General features: G+C 45.8%; 1 protein-coding gene across 1 annotated transcript; it reads right to left on the bottom strand.

The window, feature by feature from the left end:
• Window positions 1-238: 238 nt before the first annotated feature.
• On the bottom strand, window positions 239-6756 carry NR0B1 (nuclear receptor subfamily 0 group B member 1). Its single transcript, XM_075850782.1, has 2 exons — window positions 6032-6756; window positions 239-1133 (listed from the first exon to the last, which is right to left on the bottom strand). The coding sequence occupies exons 1-2, from the start codon at window positions 6624-6626 to the stop codon at window positions 889-891; spliced, it is 840 nt and encodes a 279-aa protein (XP_075706897.1). The 5' UTR covers window positions 6627-6756; the 3' UTR covers window positions 239-888.
• Between the last annotated feature and the right edge of the window lie 18032 nt (window positions 6757-24788).

Here is a 24788-nt window from a genome sequence, read left to right as displayed (position 1 = left end):
CGAGGCAGGGACTCCTAGTATCGTACATAAGTAGGATGCTAGGAGCCCGGCTCCCTGCAGTGTGTTCGGTCCGGTACTTGCGGCCGAAATACGTCCGTCAATTACGGACGTAATTAGTGTGTGTGCACATACCCTAATAGATATGCCAGGAGAGCCGACCTGTCATTTTTAACTTAGGCTTGTTCCTTTATAATAAGTGCAAATGGCTTGTCTGCTACTCTTTATTAATATAACAGTATTAACATAAAGAAACTCAATCAAATCATTTTATTTTTAGTCCAAATCAATTGACACACAGTAAGTGTAGCCCTTATAACTTATCAAACATACCATAGACGGCACAGTGTGTATCTCTTTCTACTGACTACCATTCATTTGCACTAGCACACTACATACCCTGGATATTAAAGCTGGTCTTACCTATTTAACCCCATATTTGGCTCCAAAGACTAATACATTCATATTATATATTTGTACGGTTATAGTCCAAGCAAACATACCATGTATTATACCAGATATTGCGAATCCAATGAAAACGTGATGCCTATTGATGGTGCATTACTGAAGGCAATAATGATTCGCCATCATTTATAACAACTGCATTGCACTTTAGTACGTGAACATGATATTTTATGACCAGTAAGTGCTATAGAAGCTTTGCTGTTGAAGTCTCTTTTCATATAGAAAGATAGACACCAAGGTCAAGCACACTACGGTACAGAGAGTCCACTGAGGGGCATATACATAGTTTATATACCCAAGCAGTCAATCTGAAGACACGTTCAGAGATCAGATTATTTCTCTGTGCCCCCTTCGTCAAGCTTGGATTATGTACACTTCCTATTATATGAATGTGTCGCTTAAATAAAGTTCGTCATTGTGTTACAGTTATATTTTTGCTCCCAACATCTCTAATAACATGTCGTCCATATTAACAGAGCCAATAATGGGTCTGAAGAACAGTTCTGCAATGGCGTTGGAATTGATGGATCTCAGCAAGGACAAAACAATAATTAACTTGGTGAATCTGGAGTGATCCCATCTCTGGATCATCTTCACGTGCTCATTTAAGGCTTGATGGGCTTCCTGTTGTAATCCTTGGATATACCGAGCCCAGTGCAATCCAAGCAAATCTGTGTATAGAAAATAAAGAAAAAACGGTCAATGATGAGATGTGAGAGATAAGGATTAGGAGTGATGCAATAAATATTAGAAAATCTATGTCCATAACTAATAATAGCTGAGATCATAAGTTGTATCAAATGACAAACTCAGCACTGCTACTATTGTACTTCCACATACATATTTGATAGATGTAATCCAATCAATCATACAGTTTTATATCATATGTACTATACTAATAGTACAATGTATATATATATATATATATATATATATATATATATATATATATATATATCTATCTATCTATATCAGGTACCTAAGCAAAGCAATTACCCAACTGCTTATTGTATGTTGTATGAGGACCAAAGGCCATAAAAAAAAAATTCTAGACCAATAGCCATATGTGGAAAAACAACTTGTAATAGTTTGGGTATGTTCCCACAAAAGTATGCCGCATATCTGACCTAGATCACGCAGGAAATTTTATCTGAAAAACTGCACCAAATTGTGGTGAAGATTTTCAACTGGAATTGCGGCTGCGAAAAACAGAGAAAAAAACCCCCCAAAAGAAATACTTACCTTCACAGTTGATGTCATTTAGACGCGTGCCTATGTTCACATTACAGCCCAGCTGTCTGTGATGACGCTGCAGCCCATGTGACTGGTACAGTCTGTGATTGGCTGAAACAGTCACATCGGATGAAACGTCATCCCAGGAGGCCAGGCTGCACCTAGGACAGCCAGGGGTACAAGGAGCCGTCACTATGACTGTGGCTGCACATAGAACAGCCAGGGGAACAAGGAGCCGTCACTATAACCATGGCTGCACATAGAACAGCCAGGGGAACAAGGAGCCGTCACTATGACTATGGCTGCACATAGAACAGCCAGGGGAACAAGGAGCCGTCACTATAACCATGGCTGCACGTAGAACAGCCAGGGGAACAAGGAGCCATCACTATGACCATGGCTGCACGTAGAACAGCCAGGGGAACAAGGAGCCGTCACTATAACCATGGCTGCACGTAGAACAGCCAGGGGAACAAGGAGCCGTCACTATAACCATGGCTGCACGTAGAACAGCCAGGGGAACAAGGAGCCGTCACTATGACTATGGCTGCACATCGAACAGCCAGGGGAACAAGGAGCCGTCACTTTGACTATGGCTGCACGTAGAACATCCAGGGGAACAAGGAGCTGTCACTATGACTATGGCTGCATATAGAACAGCCAGGGGAACAAGGAACCGTCACTATGGCTGCACATAGAACAGCCAGGGGAACAAGGAGCCGTCACTATGACTATGGCTGCACGTAGAACAGCCAGGGGAACAAGGATCTGTCACTAGGACTATGGCTGCACGTAGAACAGCCAGGGGAACAAGGAGCCGTCACTATGACTATGGCTGCACATAGAATAGCCAGGGGTACAAGGAGCCGTCATTATGACTATGGCTGCACATAGAACAGTCAGGGGAACAAGGAACCGTCACTATGACTATGGCTGCACGTAGAACAGCCAGGGGTACAAGGAGCCATCACCAGGCTGCACGTAGAACAGCCAGGGGAACAAGGAGCCGTCACTAGGGCTATGGCTGCAAATAGAACAACAAGGGGAACAAGGAGCCGTCACTATGACTATGGCTGCACGTAGAACAGCCAGGGGTAAAAGGAGCCGTCACTAAGACTATGGCTGCACATAGAACATCCAGGGGAACAAGGAGCCGTCACTATGACTGCATGTAGAACAACCCGGTGTACAAGGAGCCGTCACGAAGACTATGACTGAACGTAGAACACTCAGGGGTACAAGAATCTGTAACTAGGACTATGGCTGCACATAGAACAGCCAGGGGAACAAGGAGCTGCCACTATGACTATGGCTGCACCTAGGACAGCAAGGGGAACAAGCAGCCGTCACTATGACTATGGCTGCACCTAGGACAGCAAGGGGAACAAGCAGCCGTCACTATGACTATGGCTGCACGTAGAACAGCCAGGGGAACAAGGATCTGTCACTATGACTATGGCTGCACGTAGAACAGCCAGGGGAACAAGGAGCCGTCACTATGACTATGGCTGCACATAGAATAGCCAGGGGTACAAGGAGCCATGACTATGGCTGCACATAGAACAGCAAGGGGAACAAGGAGCCGTCACTATGACTATGGCTGCACGTAGAACAGCCAGGGCAACAAGGAGCCGTCACTATGACTATGGCTGCACATAGAACATCCAGGGGAACAAGGAGCCGTCACTATGACTATGGCTGCACGTAGAACAGCCAGGGGAACAAGGAGCCGTCACTATGACTATGGCTTCACGTAGAACAGCCAGGGGAACAAGGAGCCGTCACTATGACTATGGCTTCACGTAGAACAGCCAGGGGAAGAAGGAGCCATCACTATGACTATGGCTGCACGTAGAACATCCAGGGGAACAAGGAGCCGTCACTCTGACTATGGCTTCACGTAGAACAGCCAGGGGAACAAGGAGCCGTTACTATGACTATGGCTGCACGTAGAACATCCAGGGGAACAAGGAGCCGTCACTATGACTATGGCTGCTCATAGAACAGTCAGGGGTACAAGGAGCTGTCACTATGGCTGCACGTAGAACATCCAGGGGAACAAGGAGCCGTCACTATGACTATGGCTGCAAGTAGAACAACCAGGGGAACAAGGAGCCGTCACTAAGACTATGGCTGCACGTAGAACAGCCAGGGGAACGAGGATCTGTCACTATGACTATCCCTGCACATAGAACAGCCAGGGGAACAAGGAGCCGTCACTATGGTTGCACGTAGAACAACCAGGGGAACAAGGAGCCGTCACTATGACCATGCTAGGGGAGTTTGTATAGACTTTATTCCATTTAAACAAAATAAGTTTATTTCTCTTCAGATTTGTGTTTTTTTTGCGGCGGAAACGCTGATGGACCACCGCAAAAATTGCCACATTTGCTATTTGTTGTGTTTTTTTACATCCATATTGAATTCAATCGGGAAAAACTGCAACAAAAGTGCAACGATTCCGCAGCGTAAATTGACATGTTGCAAATTAAATAAATGCTTAGCGAATGTTTTTCCAGCAGAATCTTTCCCAGTGTGCGGATGAGATTTGTTCAAATCTCATCCATTTCGCAGCTGCTGTAAATTTGCTGTACAAAATTCTGTTGCGGGAATTCTGCAGCGTTTACGCTATGTGGGAATCCAGTCTTATACTAACAACTGAAATGTACTGAAGTACTGACAAATGCAGGAAACTTTATATAGTGTTTGTTCACACACGGCAGGTTTGATGCAGATATTTCTGCGACTGCCCCATTCATTTGAATGGAGCTTGCAGAAATCCATGCACACGATGCAAAATCAGCCCCATTCAGATATATTAGAAAAAAAAAAATTCAGATGCAAATATTTCTCCCAAACAATCTACCATGTGTGAACATACCCTAATGGCCATCGTTGATTAACACTACAATCCCCATAGATCTGGGAGTTTAATGTCTGCTTTACATTTCTCATAATCTTTACAAGAGCAATGACTTGATTGGTTACTGGGAGCTTTGGGAACACTATACACCATGCTTGGGTCTGAGTGTTCAAGAGCTTTTGATCCAAGTTATCATTCGTCCAGTAAGACACTAACTCAACACTACTACGTCATGGTTTGCTCCTTATTATGTAACTGGAGGAATCTGAATAGGACGGATTTTATAATCATTTTACAGGTTGCTCATTGATAGAGGCCTAATGATTCTGGATTTACATCAGAAGCTAATAAGTAACCGCTTACTACACTAGGGATATGAGACCATATTCATAGTTATGTAAAATAAAAACGTTATCAATCATTGGTTTTAACTACTATGTGACGTCCTTAAGAAAACCACTATCATTCAATTTCATGGCAAATCAACACCTCAGCACCGTTACATGGAACATCCTAGCCCTATGCTAGTTGTACATATTGAAATGTAGCAGAGTTGAAATTGTGATGTGACTATTTATTATGTGGGCTGTAATAATAATTCAAACATTACTGTTCCTGCAGTCCCATGTAAGAGCACTAATATCATTCAGAGTTTTGGTAAGATAGACTCCGTTCTCCTGCTTTGTTAAACCTGGCACAGATACCTCTAATGACGGAATATAAAATGATTATACAAGTTTAATAACATATTGACATTTTTAAAGGGAAACATTATATGATATTGTGTTATTATTGCAACAGAGTTTTCCTTTATGAATAAATTTAATCTTGTGTTTACTAAGCATTATTACCTTGCCATTATAATTCTCAAAACTTTTAGCACTCATTTACAAAAGGGATTTGTTTTGCGTTTATGATTGGGTTTTAATCATTATTGGAGTCTATAGGTGGAAAAATACCCAAGACAGCGCCACTCTGTATTTTATACCATGTGCATAACACATTGTGTGGAAAACAACTCCTACTTTTGCATTCGCTCACAGCACTAATATCTGAAGACTTATTTTCCTCATCGTAATAAATACAATAAAAAAATGCAACAAATACACCATGTGTGAGCCGCCCGTACAAATGAACTTCACAAAAGTGAACTCTACTACAATGTAAAGATATACACATCAGTCAACAAACAGCTAGGAGGACACATCTACTCATAAAACAGATATACTATCAATGCAGATGTAGCAGAGCGGAGTTTGTATATATACAAAGCGGTGTTTAAACTTGGTACAACTCATTGTGAGATCACGATTTCCTATTTGTGGTTTTATATAGAGCTGCGGGTAAACCTACAAAAAGTCTAGGTGTAGCCCTGGTCTAATGCCACAAATGTAGCTCTGCCACATCTATATATTGGTAGCCCCTAATTACAACTAGTTGTATAGTGTTACTGTTAGGTTTGACTAGATTTACCTGGATTAAATAGTACAATCCCTTTTAGATAGGCGTACTCTTTGTTGCTAATCCCCAGGCTCCAACACTTCTCTAAGAACTCCTTGATCCACCTGATCTCTGTGGCTGTTGGCAGCTGTGTGACTTTATGCTGCTGCAGATGATTTCCAGGTGTCTCTTGATGTTCTGGGTGCTGTTTCCTCTCTGCTCCTTGTCTGTTAGTTAAAATCCTTTGCAACATACTGGGCTCTGATGTTTCAACAGTCTCAAAATCGACCTTGTCCTGTGCAAGTCCCAGCACCAGAAGAGGTGCCCAGCAGCTCCTGACCAACAGTAGCTGGTCCTCCAGGGGCAGCTGCTGGAAGCAGGGCAGGCTCTTGACAAACCTAAGGGTCTTCACTAGCACTGCTGAGGCTGCCTTGCAGGTGACCTGGGGGCTCTTAAGGGTGACTTTCTTCTGAGATCCACAGGAACATCCTTGTCCATAGCCTCCTGTGTGCTCTTCCTTCCTGCCTTTGTGGGACTCCTTTTGCTCCTCATTCTTCAGGATGTTGTATAAGATGCTGCTGTGCCTCCTGTTATTTACAGAACAGTGACACTTATCTAAGCAAGCCATGGAGAAGAGAAGGCAGATCCAACCTGACAGTTCCCTGGCTGCATCAGTTGCTCTTGCTTCTGCTGTTCTGCCTATAAATGAAGCCAGACAGATGCTATGCTGATCCTCCTATGCCTGCCCCTCAGGTTATATTTATACCTTTGTTTCCAGTCAGACAATATCTGCAGTTCAAAAGGGGGCAGACGCTCATTATTGGCTGAAAAAGAGAGAGAGAGAAGAGAAAAGCTCACACCTCCTCCCCATGCTTATCTCATAATCAACCACTAGAGGGGGCAATAGAGTCAACATGAAGTACTGTTCAATATATCCTGGGCAGAGTCCATGCACACACATCTCAGAAATACAGGCACTACACAAGATAGGTGATAGATTAACCCTTTCATGAGCAACATTTCACCTTTTGGAATGCTGCATTCTCAAGGTGAGTTTTTTTTTTTATAGTATCTTAGCCTGCCACAAAATGTTCTGCTTCTTTTCTGGCTGGACACATGGGGCTTCCTTATTATTAAAAATTGGAGCAGATATAATTTTGGAGTAATTTTTTGTATCACGCAGAATGTCTAAAATGGGATCATGTGGGTTTGGATGGGATCGTGTGGGTTTGGATGGGATCGTGTGGGTTTGGATGGGACCGTGAGGGTTTGAACAGGTGTGCATCTTTTGGGGGAGTTTTTTTTAATTATTATTTTACTTATTTTACTGTATTCATTCATTTTTGTATTACATTTTTTTAAATTACTATAAGGCCTCATGCCCACTTCAGTTTTTTCCTTCAGGGTGCTATCCGTTTTTGTCACTGATAGCACCCTGAACCCATTTATTTCAATGGGCCCATGCACACTTCCGTTATTTTGATGGATCCGTTGTTCCATTCCGTCAAAAGTAGAGCATGTCCTACTTTGGTCAGTGATTGCGTGACCGTGGGGCCCATAGAAGTCAATGGGTCCGTCAAAAAAATGGACGGCACAAGTAAGGTTTCCGCGGCCGTTTTTTACAGATCCGTTGCCCTAGCAATGTCAGGGCGTGCCAAAGTTTCCAGACTGGGACATGTGACAAGTTCAAATAAAGTTCCTTCCATTTTCTTAACGGAAACACGGTAGGGAAACGGAAGCACAACGTCCGTTTAAAACGGAAACACGGAACGGACACATGGAAACCACACAGATACCAAAACCGACACACGGATCCGTGAGAAACGGCCATGAAAACGGTGATGGAAGTGTGCATGAGGCCTAAGGAAACAGGTTAGCAGGCAACACTATTATCTATGTGTTCCATTCTGCCCCATATACAGATCCCTGATAACAGTAATTTATTGGTATCACTGTTACCATGCAGAGAAGACTCTGACAAAGGGCCCATTCACATGAGCGTGAATATCGTCCGTGTGCTGCGCATGGAAATCACGCACAGCAAACGGACCACAGCGATAATGTGCTGCGTGACACTCACTTCATGTCCTATATTGGTGCATTTTCACGCACCTACGCTCCCATTGAAGTCAATAGGTGCGTGAAAACGATGCACCACACACGGATCAACGATGCAATGGATCCCAAGTTTCCGGTATTCTCAGTGTCCTATGACGGAGAAGAACAACAGAACCCGGAAAACACAGATGTGAATGAGCCCTAAAGCATTAAAGACTTTCTCTTACAATCCTTCCCATGTAACACATCTGAGCTTAGGGCTGCAAAAGCAGTCAGAGCTAAGAATAGAGAATACACAGTGGGGCAGAGTTCCACAGCAAAATGCACCAGAATAATGTCACAAAGTAGTACATGGCGGACACCAAATGAATTAAGTTTTTAGTTGTTTTTCCGTCTACCTCAACAGTAAGGGTATGTTCACATGCTTAGCAAAATACGTCTGAAAATACGGAGCTGTTTTCAGGCGAAAACAGCTCCTGATTTTCAGATGTTTTTGTAGCAACTCGCCTTTTTCGCTGTGTATTTTACGGATGTTATTGGAGCTGTTTTTCAATGGTGTCAATGAAAAACGGCTCCAAAAACATCCCAAGAAATGACATGCACTTCTTTTTCGCAGGCGTCTTTTTGCGCGCCGTCTTTTGACAGCAACGCGTAAAATAACACCTCATGGGAACAGAACACCGTAAAACCCATTGGAAGCAACGGGCAGATGTTTGTAGGCGTAATGGAACCGTTTTTTCAGGCGTAATTTGAGGCATAAAACGCCTGAATTACGTCTGAAAACAGTGCGTGTTAACATACCCTTTTATAAAAACTGTAAAAACAAATGGTCATGGCTAAATAAAACAAAAGTCTTAAAAAGCGCTAAATTTATTGTGACATGCCCCATGTTTTGACAGAAAATACTGATGTACATGAACGCCGGACTTGACTTGGTGTATAGAAGAGAACTGTGTCTAACATGCCTAGTGAGTAGCATCACATTTGTGTCACTTTCGTCATCTCGTAAACTTCCACAACAAATTACAGTAAGGCTATGTTCACATGGAGTATTTTGACAAGTTTTTTGACGCGGAAACCGCGCCAAAAAGCTAGTCAAAAACAGTCCGAAAATGCCTCCCGTCGATTTCAATGGAAAGAAGCGACATGCCCTATCTTTGGGCGTTTCCGCCTCTGACCTCCCATTGACTTCAATGGGAGGCAGAGAAAGCGTATTTCGCTGCGTTTTATGCCCGCAGCGCCCAATGGCTGTGGGCAAAAAATGCTGCGAGAATCGGCGTGCAGGGAGAGGAAAATCTGCCTCAAACTTCCAAACGGAATTTTGAAAAAATACTCCGTGTGAACATAGCCTAAGGGTATGTGCACACAACCTCTTTTCAGGCGTAATGGAGGCGTTTTACGCCTCGAATTACACCTGAAAAGACGGCTCCAATACGTCGGCAAACATCTGCCCATTGCTTGCAATGGGTCTTATGATGTTCTGTGCAGACGAGCTGTCATTTTACCCCTCGCTGTCAAAATATGGCGCGTAAAATGACAGCTCGTCAAAAGAAGTGCAGGACACTTCTTGGGACGTTTTTGGAGCCGTTTTCTCATAGACTCCAATGAAAACAGCTCCAAAAACGGCTGTAAAAAACACAGCGAATACGCAACGAAAAACGCTGCAAAAAACGCGAGTTGCTCAAAAAACGTCTGAAAATCAGGAGCTGTTCTCCCTTGAAAACAGCTCCGTATTTTGTGAACATATCCTAATAATGAAGTATTGGCCTCATTTTTTTAAAAATGTTCTAACTTAGGGCTCGTCCACACGCTGCGGAATTGCCACGGCTTTTCCGGTCGGAATTTCAGATGAAAGAAACACAGCAGAATACAGTAGCCGCATAGTAGATGAGATTTAACAAATCTCATCCACATGCTGTATAAAATTTCAAAGCCGAAATTGACCTGCAGTGCATAGTTTTCGGACCATAGCATGTCAATTCCTGCTGCGGAAAGTGTCCAGAATTGCTGCGTAAGAACCGCAGAAAATGGTGCAGTTTTGCAATAGTGGAAAGCCTTTGACTTTCAATGGAATTGCTGCAGAAATTTTCTGCAACAATTCCGTTGTGTGTAGTCAAGCCCTAAAATTGTTTTACAAAGCAACCAGTCACTGTGCAGATTTAATTTTCCATAGCAGTTTAAGAAATGAAAGCTGAGCTGTGTGGCACTATCTACATGGAGAATTGTGTGGCACTATATACAGGGGGCACTTGTGTGGTACTATCTATAGGAGGTACTGTGTGTGACACACTCTACAGGGGCAGTGTATGTAGCACTCGCTACAGGGGGCACTGTAAGGCACATCTACAGGGGGTACTGTGTGGCAGTATATTCAGGGGCACAGTGAATGGCACTATTTTTATGTGTGTGGGTGCTTTATTTCACAGTGTGTGACATCAATGTATTTAGGGGCACAGTATGTGGCAGTATATTCAGTGGCACAGTGTAAGGCACCATGAGGATTTTGTCGAACTTTATAGGTGCAGAAGTGTTGAAAAGCAAAGAGTCAAAGACATCTGTGCGGTAAACACTGCAGAGATGATTGGTAAACTCTACAGGGAGTCATGGTTGGGAGAAGTCGTTATGGAGGTCTGGAAAGGATACAGAAGAAAAGAGAAAAAGAATGACTAGCATCAGAGAAGACGGAACCTGTGAGTTACTGAATGTAATGTGTATTCTCTGTCTGACTGATCAGTACTGTATTCACTGTATGATCTGAAGCAAGATGATAGATAGCATTCTTTTTTGTTAAACAGTAACTCTGCGCACATTCTTACCAATATTTAGGCCATACTAGGTGCTGTAGTCCCACAAGGTACAAACTTATATGGCAGGGTTTAAATTGAAATAGTGCTAGTATTGTATATATGTACTGAGCTTTGTTCTGGTGCTGTATATATGTGCTGATCTCGGTTCTGTCACTATTCAGTATCTCTGGTATAATATTTATAAACAGGACTTCGTTTTGGCAACGTATTTATGTACTTTACTTGGCTTGGTTTTGGCAATATATTTATGTACTGTGCTGTATTTTTATATTGAGCTTGGTTCTTGTGCATGTTAGGAGCTTGGTACGGGTACTATATTTATGTACTGAGTTTAGTTCTGGTACTATATGTACTGAGCTTGGTTCTTGTCCTGTATTTATGTACTGAGCTTGGTTCTAGTGCTGTATTTATGTACTGAGCTTGGTTCCAGTGCTGTATTTATGTACTGAGCATTGTTCTGGTGCTGTATTTATGTACTGCACTTTGTTCTGGTGCTGTATACACTACCGTTCAAAAGTTTGGGGTCACCCAGATAGTTTTGTGTTTTCCATGAAAACTCACACTTATATTTATCAAATGAGTTGCAAAATGACTAGAAAATATAGTCAAGACATTGACAAGGTTGGAAATAATGATTTTTATTTGAAATAATAATTTTCTCCTTCAAACTTTGCTTTCATCAAAGAATGCTCCATTTGCAGCAATTACAGCATTGCAGACCTTTGGCATTCTAGCTGTTAATTTGCTGAGGTAATCGGGAGAAATGTCACCCCATGCTTCCAGAAGCCCCTCCCACAAGTTGGATTGGCTTGATGGGCACTTCTTGCGTACCATATGGTCAAGCTGCTCCCACAACAGCTCTATGGGGTTGAGATCTGGTGACTGCGCTGGCCACTCCATTACAGATAGAATACCAGCTGCTTGCTTCTTCCCTAAATAGTTCTTGCATAATTTGGAGGTGTACTTTCGGTCATTGTCCTGTTGTAGGATGAAATTGGCTCCAATCAAGCGCTGTCCACAGGGTATGGCATGGCGTTGCAAAATGGAGTGATAGCCTTCCTTATTCAAAATCCCTTTTACCGTGTACAAATCTCCCACTTTACCAGCACCAAAGCAACCCCAGACCATCACATTACCTCCACCATGCTTGACAGATGGCAGCAGGCACTCTTCCAGCATCTTTTCAGTTGTTCTGCGTCTCACAAATGTTCTTCTGTGTGATCCAAACACCTCAAACTTCGATTCATCTGTCCATAACACTTTTTTCCAATCTTCCTCTGTCCAATGTCTGTGTGCTTTTGCCCATATTAATTTTTTCCTTTTATTAGCCAGTCTCAGATATGGCTTTTTCTTTGGCACTCTGCCTTGAAGGCCAGCATCCCGGAGTCGCCTCTTCAATGTAGTCATTGACACTGGCGTTTTGCGGGTACTATTTAATGAAGCTGCCAATTGAGGACCTGTGAGGCGTCTATTTCTCAAACTAGAGACTCTAATGTACTTGTCTTATTGCTCAGTTGTGCAGCGGGGCCTCCCACTTCTCTTTCTACTCTGGTTAGAGCCTGTTTGTGCTGTCCTCTGAAAGAAGTAGTACACACCGTTGTAGGAAATCTTCCGTTTCTTGGCAATTTCTCGCATGGAATAGCCTTCATTTCTAAGAACAAGAATAGACTGTTGAGTTTTACATGAAAGCTTTCTTTTTCTAGCCATTTTGAGAGTTTAATCGAACCCACAAATGTAACGCTCCAGATTCTCAACTAGCTCAAAGGAAGGTCAGTTTTATAGCTCCTCTAAACAGCAAAACTGTTTACAGCGGTGCTAACATAATTGCACAAAGGTTTTCAAGTGTTTTCTAATCATCTATTAGCCTTCTAACACAGTTAGCAAACACAATGTACCATTAGAACACTGGAGTGATGGTTGCTGGAAATGGGCCTCTATACACCTATGTAGATATTGCATTAAAAACCAGACGTTTGCAGCTAGAATAGTCATTTAGCACATTAACAATGTATAGAGTGTATTTCTGATTAATATAATGTTATCTTCATTGAAAAAAACCTGTGCTTTTCTTTAAAAAATAAGGAAATTTCTAAGTGACCCTAAACTTTTGAAGGGTAGTGTATATGTACTGAGCTTTGTTCTAGTGCTGTATATATGTACTGAGCTTGGTTCTGGTGCTGTATTTACGTATTGAGCTTGGTTCTGGGGCTGTATATATGTACTGAGATTTGTTCTGGGCTGTTTATATGTACTGAGCTTGGTTATGGGGCTGTATATTTATGTACTAAGCTTTATTTTGGTGCTGTATATATGTACTGCACTTTGTTCTGGTGCTGTGTTTAAGTGTTCAGCTTTGTTCTGGTGCTGTATTTATTTAAGCTTGGTTCTGGGGCTGTATGTATGTATTGAGCTTGGTTATTGTACAGTTTTCATGTTATAAGCTTGGTACCATATTTATGTACAGAGCTTTGTTCTGGGGCTGTATATATGTACTGAGATTTGTTCTGGTGTTGTATTTATGTACTGAGCTTTGTTCTGGTGCTGTATTTATGTACTGAGCTTGGTTCTGGTGCTGTATTTATGTATTGAGCTTGGCTATTGTATAGTTTTCATGTTATGAGCTTGGTACCATATGTATGTACTGAGCTTGGTTCTTGTCCTGTATCTATGTAATGATCTTCACTGTATTTATGTTATGAGCTTGGTTCTATTGTTGTATGTATGCATTAAGCTTGAATCCGATATTGTATTTGTACACTAAACTTATGTATTTGGGATTGTGGCAAATAGCACACCACATTAATCTCTACTCTTCTCACAGTGCACAGTCTAACTAAATACACTTAGGGTATTGATGGCGCTAAACTGCATAGGGAGGAAACCAGGGACTGTAGGGAGGTATAATAATGGAGCTGCATAAGGATTAAGAATGCCCAGGAGCTGGATTGGTGGATTCAAAAGGAGGTGTGGCTAGAAAGGGTGTAGGGCTGTGTGCAAGCGGACATTTTCTCTCTTACCTTCTGCAGCAGCGAGAAGTCAACACGCAAACTCTGCTGTTGTGTGGAGACAAGTTTTTCAGCAAGATGTCAGATGAGCTTCTTCATCTGGTGGCTGCGGAGGCACTGCTTGGCTGGAAGAATTGATGAGAAAACATGGGAGCAGTTACAGCACTGGCCCCTTCAGAACTGGGTGCATCTCCCAGGTAGTCGCAGCGCACTTCTCACTCTCCAGCCAGACTAAGGCCTAGTCCCCCTCCTATTTCAGCACGGTCCGTAGGGGCTGACGCCCATGTTGGTGCTGGGTGGAGCACAGGAAGTGTGCCTGCTTCTCCTTCTACATCGAAGGGGGTGTAGTTCCCCCCTCCCCAGGACCGCTGGTACCCTCGATTATCCCTCCTCACTCCGGCTGGTGGGCTGTGCCTAATACTTCAGTGCAGCAGGCGGCATCTCGCTATGATGCTCGCCCAGCACATGCTCCGGTGGAGACCGAGAATGGACACATCTGCGGCGTCGCTGATATAGTGGCCTATCATGAGGCCTGCGCAATGGAGTTGAGCCGTGCTGGGGTTTCCTGCGCTGCTTACCAAGAGGAGGCCCTGGTCGTTACCACAGTTCCACCCCCATGCAGTTAGATACGGGCAGGAGTGTCCGGGCAGCGAAATCCGCCATCAGCACTGCAGACAGTAAGGGTGATGGGCAGAGCTTGCACCTCAAGGGTGCAATGGCTGGAGGACATCAAATGCCTGACCAGCTGCATGTGGATCGTATGCAGGCTGAGCGGTTAGGTCATCATCATCTTCCAGAGGAGCTGTGGCAAGCGTATCCTTTTGTCAGTGACCCCTCCTTCTCTCGCCCTATCGTTAGAGGTCCGGACAGGAAGGTTTCCGATGGGTCAACCCCTAAAGAGAATGAGGGTGTTTGTGGTCATTCCTCTGCCCTCTGACTGTTTTCTTTGCCAGGTTCGGTGACGAAATCCACAGCCAGACGGAGGAGACGTCACTCTCATTGAAGGCGGGGACACGATCAGTGCAGGCATGGCCACCACAAGAAAAGATGTTCACGGGTGCAGCCCTTCGTCTTCATCTGGGAGTGGGTCCTCCTCTGCAACGGTTGCTTCTTCGCCGCAGAGGACTTTTCGTCGGGACCCTGCACAGAGGTCCCACAGCAGACGTCCCGACGATCAACGCCTTTTACAGGACATTGGTGAGTCGCCCCAAGCTGTCGCATCGGCTTGTCATCCAGGTGGTGGACAGTCTTCAGTTCCATCGATGCTAGTGGTTGAAGAGGTAGCCTCGTGAGTCGCGGGAATGACTACACTCGGTGAGTCATCATGCGCTTCGATGGATAATACTAATATATCAGGTAATGATTTAATATCGGTTTTAAAGGCCGTGGTGGCTGGTTTGTAATAAATGAAGGCGCGGTTGCGTCCTCTGTTCCGCCAGGGGGGGGCTAAGCCCTCGTATGCAAGGGAAACTAGTTTAGCATGTTTAACATTTAAGGATTCATTGTTTCGTGGTGTGTCTCCTCTCGGAACTCACCTGTCTTCAGAGGTAAAGGACAAAATTTGGAAAAACGAGTTTGTGGATATCTGGTCCTTGATCGCCGTAGAACAGGTGACTGTTGATAAGGAATGTTATTTTCAAAAGGGTTCTGCCAAAAAGGTGAAAGTTGCCAAAACTTTGGTAACTGTCTCCAGGGTTTTGCTACCCTGGTGCATGTAGTTTGTCAGCGGCAACCCGAAAAGGGTGCAGAGTAGTTTGTCTACTTCCACACCATTTTCAGCACCCACAGGCTGCATGGGGTGGTGGCGTTATGACGAAGGTTTCAGCGTCGGCTTTGTTATCCCTTACGAATGGTCGTCAGTTGCGACGCTCGAAGATAACCTTAAATCGGCTAAGAATAATGTTGACACAGTTAGGGATAAATTGACGAAGGAGGTAGAATTAGGTAAGATGGCTGGCCCCATTGCGGAGCTGCCCTACTCCAATTTGAGGGTGTTCCCGCTTGGCTTAGTCCCCAAAAAAGAAATAGGGAAGTTTAGGATGATTCACATCTCTCCTTCCCTGAATGGGGTTCAGTCAATGACGGGATATCTAAAGAGGATGCGGCGGTTTCTTATACGTATTTTGATGGGGCAGTGCATTTGGTTCGTAGTGCCGTACAGGGGGCTTTGCTAACGAAGTCCGATATTGAATCATCTTTCCGTCTGCTGCCTGAGTGTTTTCATTTGTTAGGTTGTTGTTTGGTTGGTTGTTTTTGCGTTGATATGTGTTTGCCGATGGATTGCTCGATATCCTGTTATTATTTTGAGATTTTCGCTTCCTTTCTGTAATGGACTGTGCATTTCGAGACAGGTGTGCCGTCTGTTATTCATTATTTTGAATAAAAATGTTTGTCGACCTGAGGGATTCAGGGGTTTGTGCCTTTTTGTTGCAAACATTTAGGAAGTTGATGGTCAAATTTAGGCGCTCCTTTGTCTGGGGAGAAAACGGAGGGGCCCGGTTACAAAGTTGTCTTTCCTGGGTATCGAGATCGATACCCAGGATATGGTCTTCAGATTGCCAGAGGATAAACTCGTAAAATTGGTGTTAGGGATCTGCCAGGTACTTCATCTAGGTATACTCCTGGGATTAATCAATCCACACCTGAGGCCAGACCTGTTCGACTGACACCATCTCCCACCAACCAGGGTGGCAGGCTCAGGAGTGGGAGAGCCTATCGCGGCCTGGTCTGTCGGAGTTAGCTCCGCCCCCTGTCCTTTATTACCTGCCCTGTTCTCTCCCTCAGTGCTTGTAATTCTTTTGGATTCCTGGCCCCACTGCTGCTTGCTCCAGCCTGCTTCTGCCGTGCTTCTGCCTTGCTGCAGTTCTGCTTGACCTGCTTTGCTTTGCCCCTGGCTTGCTTCTGTCTCCTTGCCCGCTTGGGTGTACTCACTTCGTCCTGGTCCTGACTGTCCGTTCGCCGCTCCTTTTCCTCGTGGCGTTCCGTGGCTACTGTCCCTTCCCTTGCATGTTCCCTGTTTGTTTTCCTGTGCACTTAGACAGCGTAGGGACCGCCGCCCAGTTGTACCTCGTCGCCTAGGGCGAGTCGTTGCAAGTAGGCAGGGACAGGGCGGTGGGTAGATTAGGGCTCACTTTCCCTTCACCTCCTTCCGGCCATTACATAATTACAAGCCCTTACCTAGTCTACCATTTCTCCTACGCTGACGCTATCATGGACCCCCTTGAGACCCTGGCCCAGCAGATGCAGGGCCTCTCCCTACAGGTCCAGGCCCTGGCCCAAAGGGTCAATCAGGGTGACGCTGCTTTAGTAGTACCCCTCACCTCACCTCTAGAACCCGACCTCAAGTTACCTGACCGGTTCTCAGGGGACCGTAAGACGTTTCTCTCCTTCCGGGAGAGTTGCAGACTGTATTTCCGCCTAAAGCCCCACTCCTCAGGTTCCGAGAACCAGCGGGTGGGTATCATCATATCCCGACTCCAGGAAGGGCCCCAAGAGTGGGCCTTCTCCTTGGCTCCTGACTCCCCTGAACTTTCCTCTGTTGATCGTTTTTTCTCTGCCCTCGGACTCATTTACGACGAGACTGACAGGACTGCCTTAGCCGAGAGTCAGCTGGTGACCTTACGTCAGGGTAGGAGACCGGTTGAGGAATACTGTTCTGATTTTAGGAAGTGGTGCGTAGCTTCTCAGTGGAACGATCCGGCCCTAAGGTGCCAGTTTAGGTTAGGATTATCTGACGCCCTGAAGGATCTGCTGGTTAGCTACCCCTCGTCTGACTCCCTTGACCAGGTTATGGCCCTAGCAGTACGACTTGACCGACGTCTCAGGGAACGTCAGCTAGAACGCTTCAATGTGCTCCCCTCTGACTTTTCTGCGATCCCCCCCGAGGTCCCGTCTCCTCGCCCCTCCACGGAGGACTCGGAGGTACCTATGCAACTCGGGGCCTCCATGTCCCCTCGACAACGTAGGGAGTTTCGCAGAATGAATGGTCTCTGCTTCTACTGTGGGGACGACAAGCATCTACTGAACACCTGTCCCAGGCGCAAGAATAAGAAGCCGGAAAACTTCCGCGCCTAAGTGATCATCGGGGAGGTCACTTGGGCGCACAGGTATTTCCCGTTAATGTGAAACGCAATAAAATGTTGCTTCCCTTTCAGGTCTCGTTTGCTGGCCGGGCTGCCACGGGCAGTGCTTTCGTGGATTCTGGCTCATCTGCTAATATCATGTCTGTGGAATTTGCTATGTCTCTAAAGATGCCTTGTATTGATTTACCTTATCCTATCCCTGTAGTAGGAATCGACTCAACTCCCCTTGCTAATGGTTATTTTACTCAGCATACTCCTGTTTTTGAACTCCTTGTTGGCTCCATGCATTTGGAGCAGTGCTCTGTACTGGTGATGCAGGGATTATCGTCTGATCTGGTTTTAGGCCTTCCCTGGTTGCAGTTGCATAATCCCACGTTTGATTGGAATACTGGGGATCTCACCAAATGGGGTAATGAATGTCTTATGTCATGTCTTTCTGTTAACTCTATTTCTCCCCGGGAGGAGGTAAACACGCTTCCTGAGTTTGTTCAGGACTTCGCCGATGTGTTTTCTAAGGAGGCCTCCGAGGTGTTGCCCCCCCATAGAGATTACGATTGCGCTATCGATTTGGTGCCTGGTGCCAAGCTTCCTAAGGGGAGGATATTTAATCTTTCATGTCCTGAACGTAAAGCTATGAGGGAATATATCCAAGAATGCCTGGCCAAGGGTTTCATTCGCCCCTCGACTTCTCCTGTAGGTGCTGGCTTCTTCTTCGTGGGGAAGAAGGATGGTGGTCTTAGGCCGTGCATTGATTATCGTAACCTGAATAAGGTCACCGTAAGGAACCAGTACCCACTTCCTTTGATTCCGGATCTTTTTAATCAGGTTCAGGGAGCCCAATGGTTTTCTAAGTTCGATCTACGGGGGGCATATAACCTTATCCGCATCAAAGAGGGGGATGAGTGGAAAACTGCGTTCAACACACCCGAGGGTCATTTCGAATACCTGGTCATGCCCTTTGGGTTGTGTAATGCCCCTGCTGTCTTCCAGAATTTTATTAATGAAATCCTGAGAGAGTACCTGGGTAATTTTCTTGTTGTGTACCTTGATGACATACTGGTGTTTTCCAAGGACTGGTCCTCCCACGTGGAGCATGTCAGGAAGGTGCTCCAGGTCCTTCGGGAGAATAATCTGTTTGCTAAGACTGAAAAATGTGTCTTTGGGGTACAGGAGATACCATTTTTAGGGCAAATCCTCACTCCTCATGAATTCCGCATGGACCCTGCCAAGGTTCAGGCTGTGGCGGAATGGGTCCAACCTGCCTCCCTTAAGGCGTTACAGTGTTTTTTAGGGTTCGCCAACTATTACAGGAGATTTATTGCCAACTTCTCGGTCGTCGCTAAGCCTCTTACGGACCTTACCCGCAAGGGTGCTGATGTCCTCCATTGGCCCCCTGAGGCCGTCCAGGCCTTTGACACCCTCAAGAAGTGCTTTATCTCGGCCCCCGTGCTGATTCAGCCCAACCAAGAGGAGCCATTTATTGTGGAGGTTGACGCTTCCGAGGTGGGAGTGGGGGCCGTCTTGTCCCAGGGTACCAGCTCCCTCACCCATCTCCGCCCCTGTGCTTACTTCTCTAGGAAGTTTTCGCCCACGGAGAGTAACTATGATATTGGCAACCGCGAACTTCTAGCCATTAAATGGGCTTTTGAGGAGTGGCGGCACTTCCTGGAGGGGGCCAGACACCAGGTAACGGTCCTTACGGATCACAAGAATCTGGTTTTCCTAGAATCGGCCCGGAGGCTTAATCCTAGACAAGCTCGGTGGGCACTATTCTTTACCAGATTTAATTTCTTGGTTACCTATAGGGCTGGGTCCAAGAATATTAAGGCTGATGCTCTGTCACGTAGTTTCATGGCCAATCCTCCTTCTGAGAAGGATCCTGCTTGTATTTTACCCCCTGGTATAATCGTCTCTGCCACGGATTCTGATTTAGCTTCTGATATCGCGGCTGATCAGGGTGCAGCTCCCGGGAACGTTCCTGGGGACAAACTGTTTGTTCCCCTGCAATACCAGCTGAGGGTACTCAGGGAAAACCATGACTCCGCTCTATCTGGTCATCCTGGCATCTTGGGCACCAAACACCTCATTACCAGAAACTATTGGTGGCCTGGGTTGCCTAAAGACGTTAGGGCTTACGTCGCTGCTTGTGAGGTTTGCGCTAGGTCCAAAACCCCTAGGTCCCGACCTGCGGGCCTACTACGTTCCTTGCCCATTCCCCAGAGACCTTGGACCCATATCTCCATGGATTTTATCACCGATTTGCCTCCATCTCAGGGCAAGTCGGTGGTGTGGGTGGTAGTCGACCGCTTCAGCAAGATGTGCCACTTTGTGCCCCTTAAGAAGCTACCTAACGCCAAGACGTTAGCTTCTTTGTTTGTGAAACACATCCTGCGTCTCCATGGGGCCCCAGTCAATATCGTTTCTGACAGAGGGGTACAATTTGTTTCCTTATTTTGGAGAGCTTTTTGTAAAAAGTTGGAGATTGATCTGTCCTTCTCCTCCGCCTTCCATCCCGAAACTAATGGCCAAACGGAAAGGACCAACCAATCCCTGGAACAATATTTAAGGTGTTTCATCTCTGACTGTCAATTCGATTGGGTCTCATTCCTTCCCCTTGCTGAATTTTCCTTGAATAACCGGGTCAGTAACTCGTCAGGGGTCTCCCCGTTTTTCTGTAATTTCGGGTTTAACCCAAGATTCTCCTCCGTCTCCCCTGGTTGTTCCAATAATCCTGAGGTAGAGGATGTTCATCGGGAACTGTGCACCGTCTGGGCCCAGGTTCAGAAGAACCTAGAGGCGTCCCAGAGCGCACAAAAGATTCAGGCGGATAGTAGACGTTCTGCTAACCCCCGGTTTGTCGTCGGGGATTTGGTCTGGTTGTCGTCCAGGAACTTGCGCCTTAAGGTCCCGTCCAGGAAGTTTGCTCCCCGATTTATTGGACCTTATAAGATCATTGAAGTCCTCAACCCTGTATCCTTCCGTCTGGAGCTCCCCCCATCATTTCGCATACATGACGTCTTCCATGCCTCCCTCCTTAAACGCTGCTCCCCGTCCTGGTCCCCCTCGAGGATACCTCCTGTTCCCGTTCTCACCCCTGAGGGGGTGGAATTCGAGGTGGCCAAGATTATGGACAGTAGGATGGTCCAGGGCTCCCTCCAGTACCTGGTCCATTGGAGAGGATACGGGCCGGAGGAGAGGACTTGGGTACCTGCCCGTGATGTTCACGCTGGGGTATTGATCAGGAGGTTCCACCTTCTCTTCCCCACTAAACCGGGTCCCCTTAGTAAGGGTCCGGTGGCCCCTCATAAAAGGGGGAGTACTGTTAGGGATCTGCCAGGTACTTCATCTAGGTATACTCCTGGGATTAATCAATCCACACCTGAGGCCAGACCTGTTCGACTGACACCATCTCCCACCAACCAGGGTGGCAGGCTCAGGAGTGGGAGAGCCTATCGCGGCCTGGTCTGTCAGAGTTAGCTCCGCCCCCTGTCCTTTATTACCTGCGCTGTTCTCTCCCTCAGTGCTTGTAATTCTTTTGGATTCCTGGCCCCACTGCTGCTTGCTCCAGCCTGCTTCTGCCGTGCTTCTGCCTTGCTGCAGTTCTGCTTGACCTGCTTTGCTTTGCCCCTGGCTTGCTTCTGTCTCCTTGCCCGCTTGGGTGTACTCACTTCGTCCTGGTCCTGACTGTCCGTTCGCCGCTCCTTTTCCTCGTGGCGTTCCGTGGCTACTGTCCCTTCCCTTGCATGTTCCCTGTTTGTTTTCCTGTGCACTTAGACAGCGTAGGGACCGCCGCCCAGTTGTACCTCGTCGCCTAGGGCGAGTCGTTGCAAGTAGGCAGGGACAGGGCGGTGGGTAGATTAGGGCTCACTTTCCCTTCACCTCCTTCCGGCCATTACAATTGGCATCCCAAGTAGAGCAGGTTGATAGATCCAAGAAGGTGACTCTGAAACAATTGCAGTCGTTGCTAGGGTTATTCATTTTTCCTTGTCGCATCATTGCTATGGGGAGGGTGTTCTCCTGCCGTCTTTTCTTTGGCCACAAAAGGTATTCAGCGGCTTGGTCATTTTATTAGGGTCTAAGAGTATGCGTGAAGACCTCATAGTTTGGCAGTCCTCTTTTAATGGTTGGGCAGTTTGTCAAGATATGGAAGTTTCCAACGTTTTTCAGTTGTTTACGGATGCAGCTGGGAGCATCGGTTTTGGAGCAATTTTATGCAGGCGTTGGTTCAGAGCGGCCTGGCCAGACTCTTGGTCAGACAACATGGCGGTGGTCCAAGCAATTAATAGTTTGTCTTCTACTTCTTTACTGGTGTTGACATTATTGCGCCATTTAGTGTTATGTTGAATGTGTTGTTTCGTGCTCAACATGTCCCTGGAGCGCATAATACTTTAGCTGATGATTTATCTTGTTCGCAGATGGAGGTCTTCTGGGATCTTCATCCGGAGACCTATCGCAAAGTGGTATCTTCCCCCCTCACTTGTGGGCCCTAGTCGAGGACAACTTATGATTCTACTGGAAGGTTCGTTGGTTCCATCTACGTGGAAGGGCCATATAACGGCGTGGTTTAAATCGTTAGATATCGCGGGTTGCGATTTTCCGAGAATTTAGCAGGTGTTGCCGTTATGCTGAAGTTGTGGGGTGTTCGGGATGTGACAAAATAATTTCTTGTGCGTCAGGCGCTTAAGGGGTGGAGACTGGAATGCTCCATAATAATACACGTCGCCCAGTGTCTTTTGTATTGCTTTGTAAACTTTTGGATATGCTGTTTGCGGTCTGTGTGGACGACTTTGAATTATGTTTATTTAGGACGGCTTTTTTATTGGCCTGCTTTGTTGTGTTGCGTATTGGTGAATTAGTTTCTCCCAGTGCGAACAAGGTTGAGGGCCTGTCGGCGGCTGATGTTGTTCGCTCACGCGATGATGTACGGATCTGCGTGCGTAGGTTTAAGACTGATCAGTTAGGGAGAGGCTCGTGGTTGTTGATTGAGTATTTGGGGGGTGTCCATTGTCCTATCGCCGCCATTCAAGGCTTTCTGTCCCGCCGTCCTACCAGTACTCAATTTTTGCTTCACGCCGATGGTCTCCCTCTCACTCGTTTCCAGTTTACGGCTGTTTTCCTATCCAGCCTGAAAAGGTTGGGCTTGCCAGTCTCTGGATTTGGGAAACACTCGTTCCGCATTGGTGCAGCCACTGAGGAGGACTCCCTGGGTCTGGGTGAGAGTGAGATCCTGCGTTTGGGTAGTTGAAAATCAGATTTGTTATAAGTCCTATGTTAGGCCGGATTTGATATGTTGATTGATCCCATAACCCCCTCTTTGTTTTGGTAGGAGTTTCCAAGCCTCAGATTTGGATAGTTGGACAATCCTATATTTATTGGGCTGCCCGGCATGCTGCTTGTCTCCCCCTTGGATCCAATTTGGGCCTTTCAAATTGCGATGTTCATTGGAAATGGATCATAGGACTACAGTGGATTCAGGTATTTCCTGAAATCATTTCCGTTAGTCGTTGTGCCACTGCCCTGGTGGTCCTGGTACTTCATGCAGGAGGCAACGATCTGGGTCAGATAAGACTGGCTGAATTGCTGTCACTGATGAGGACAGATTGGGGAAACGTGAGGAATGTCGCCGCCATAGAACGTTCTCGTAGACTTTTGAATGTCCAGATTTCCAGTTTTGTCTGATCGTTAGGTGGTGTCGCTCTCCGGAATCGGATTTTAGAAGGGGATAATTCAGATTTATTGGCCCCTGACGGCGTTTACCTGAATGACATTGGGCTGGACATTTTCCTGCTGGACCTTCAGGATGGGGCTGAAAATGGATTGTTGCTGCTGGGTGGGAGTGGCCGGTGAACTGCGGTGGCTGTCTAATTTCCCCTCAGTGGCGGAGCTATGGCCATGAAGGCTGGTTAAAATACCCTACGTGCCCGCTGCTTGGCAGCTATAGTTGGCATATCAGGTCAAAAAAAGAAAAGTAGAAGTTATGATAAGCCTTCAGGCCAATCTTTGGTTGTTATTGTTATGTTTACAATAAAATAAAGCTGTGGCCATCCCCATTTACCACAAACAGTTATCATGGTTATTTATTTTAATTAAGTATTAATTAGCGAATGGGAAATGGGCAAAGTTTCGCTATATCCCTACAGTCCTGAATATGCACATACAGGTCTGTATATAATGGGTGAATTTAATATAACAAGTGTTGGCAGGTATGTATGCTTATGTAATTATATGCATAGTGTGGAAATCCAATGAAACATTCTAAAGCCACACAAGCTTGGAAAGTTTCTAGGGTATTTCTGATTCATCCAAAAATATTTATTTAGAGTCCACATTAAAATACGGTATATTTGGAATATTGTACTTGTTATATTTGATCATTAAAGTCAGAATAATTTTCCGTGGTGCAACACACCATCCCCCGGGCACTTATATCTTTGTCGGCAAATTAGAGAACTTGTTATTAAAAATTTGAATCCCGCCCCTGATTCGAAGCCTTGTCTGTGTGTATAATATATAGTGTCCTGCCTTATTTAGGCCTCCAGAAATGCTATAGAGCTGTCATTAACCCCTTGCCGACATTTGATGTAACTATACATCATAGTCGTAATGGAGAGTATGGAGCAAGCTCACAGGCTAAGCCCACTATATTATATTACAGCTAACGCCTAACACTAATGGCTGGGATCGGAGTTTAACCACTTAGAAGCCACAGTTAATTGCAAATGTGGCATCTAAGCCATTAGAAAGAGGGGGGGGGGGAGCCACCTCTGTCATTCCATTGTTTCCCTATGCGATGCAGTCTCAGGGTGCCAATAGTTGTAATGGCTCTCCAGGTCTGCCA

This window comes from Rhinoderma darwinii, chromosome 2, assembly GCF_050947455.1.
Source record: "Rhinoderma darwinii isolate aRhiDar2 chromosome 2, aRhiDar2.hap1, whole genome shotgun sequence".
NCBI classification, from domain to species: domain Eukaryota; kingdom Metazoa; phylum Chordata; class Amphibia; order Anura; family Rhinodermatidae; genus Rhinoderma; species Rhinoderma darwinii.
The sequence above is the reverse complement of the archived record's forward strand: the minus strand, read 5'-3'. Positions and strand labels throughout refer to the sequence as shown.

What these genes read in the sequence shown, in the direction of transcription:
- NR0B1 (XM_075850782.1), bottom strand. Translation starts at nt 6,626, where the DNA reads ATGGCTTGCTTAGATAAGTGTCACTGTTCTGTAAATAACAGGAGGCAC. An exon ending in GATTGTACTATTTAATCCAG is followed by an intron (nt 1,134 to 6,031) that starts GTAAATCTAGTC and finishes TTCTATACACAG; the next exon opens with ATTTGCTTGGATTGCACTGG.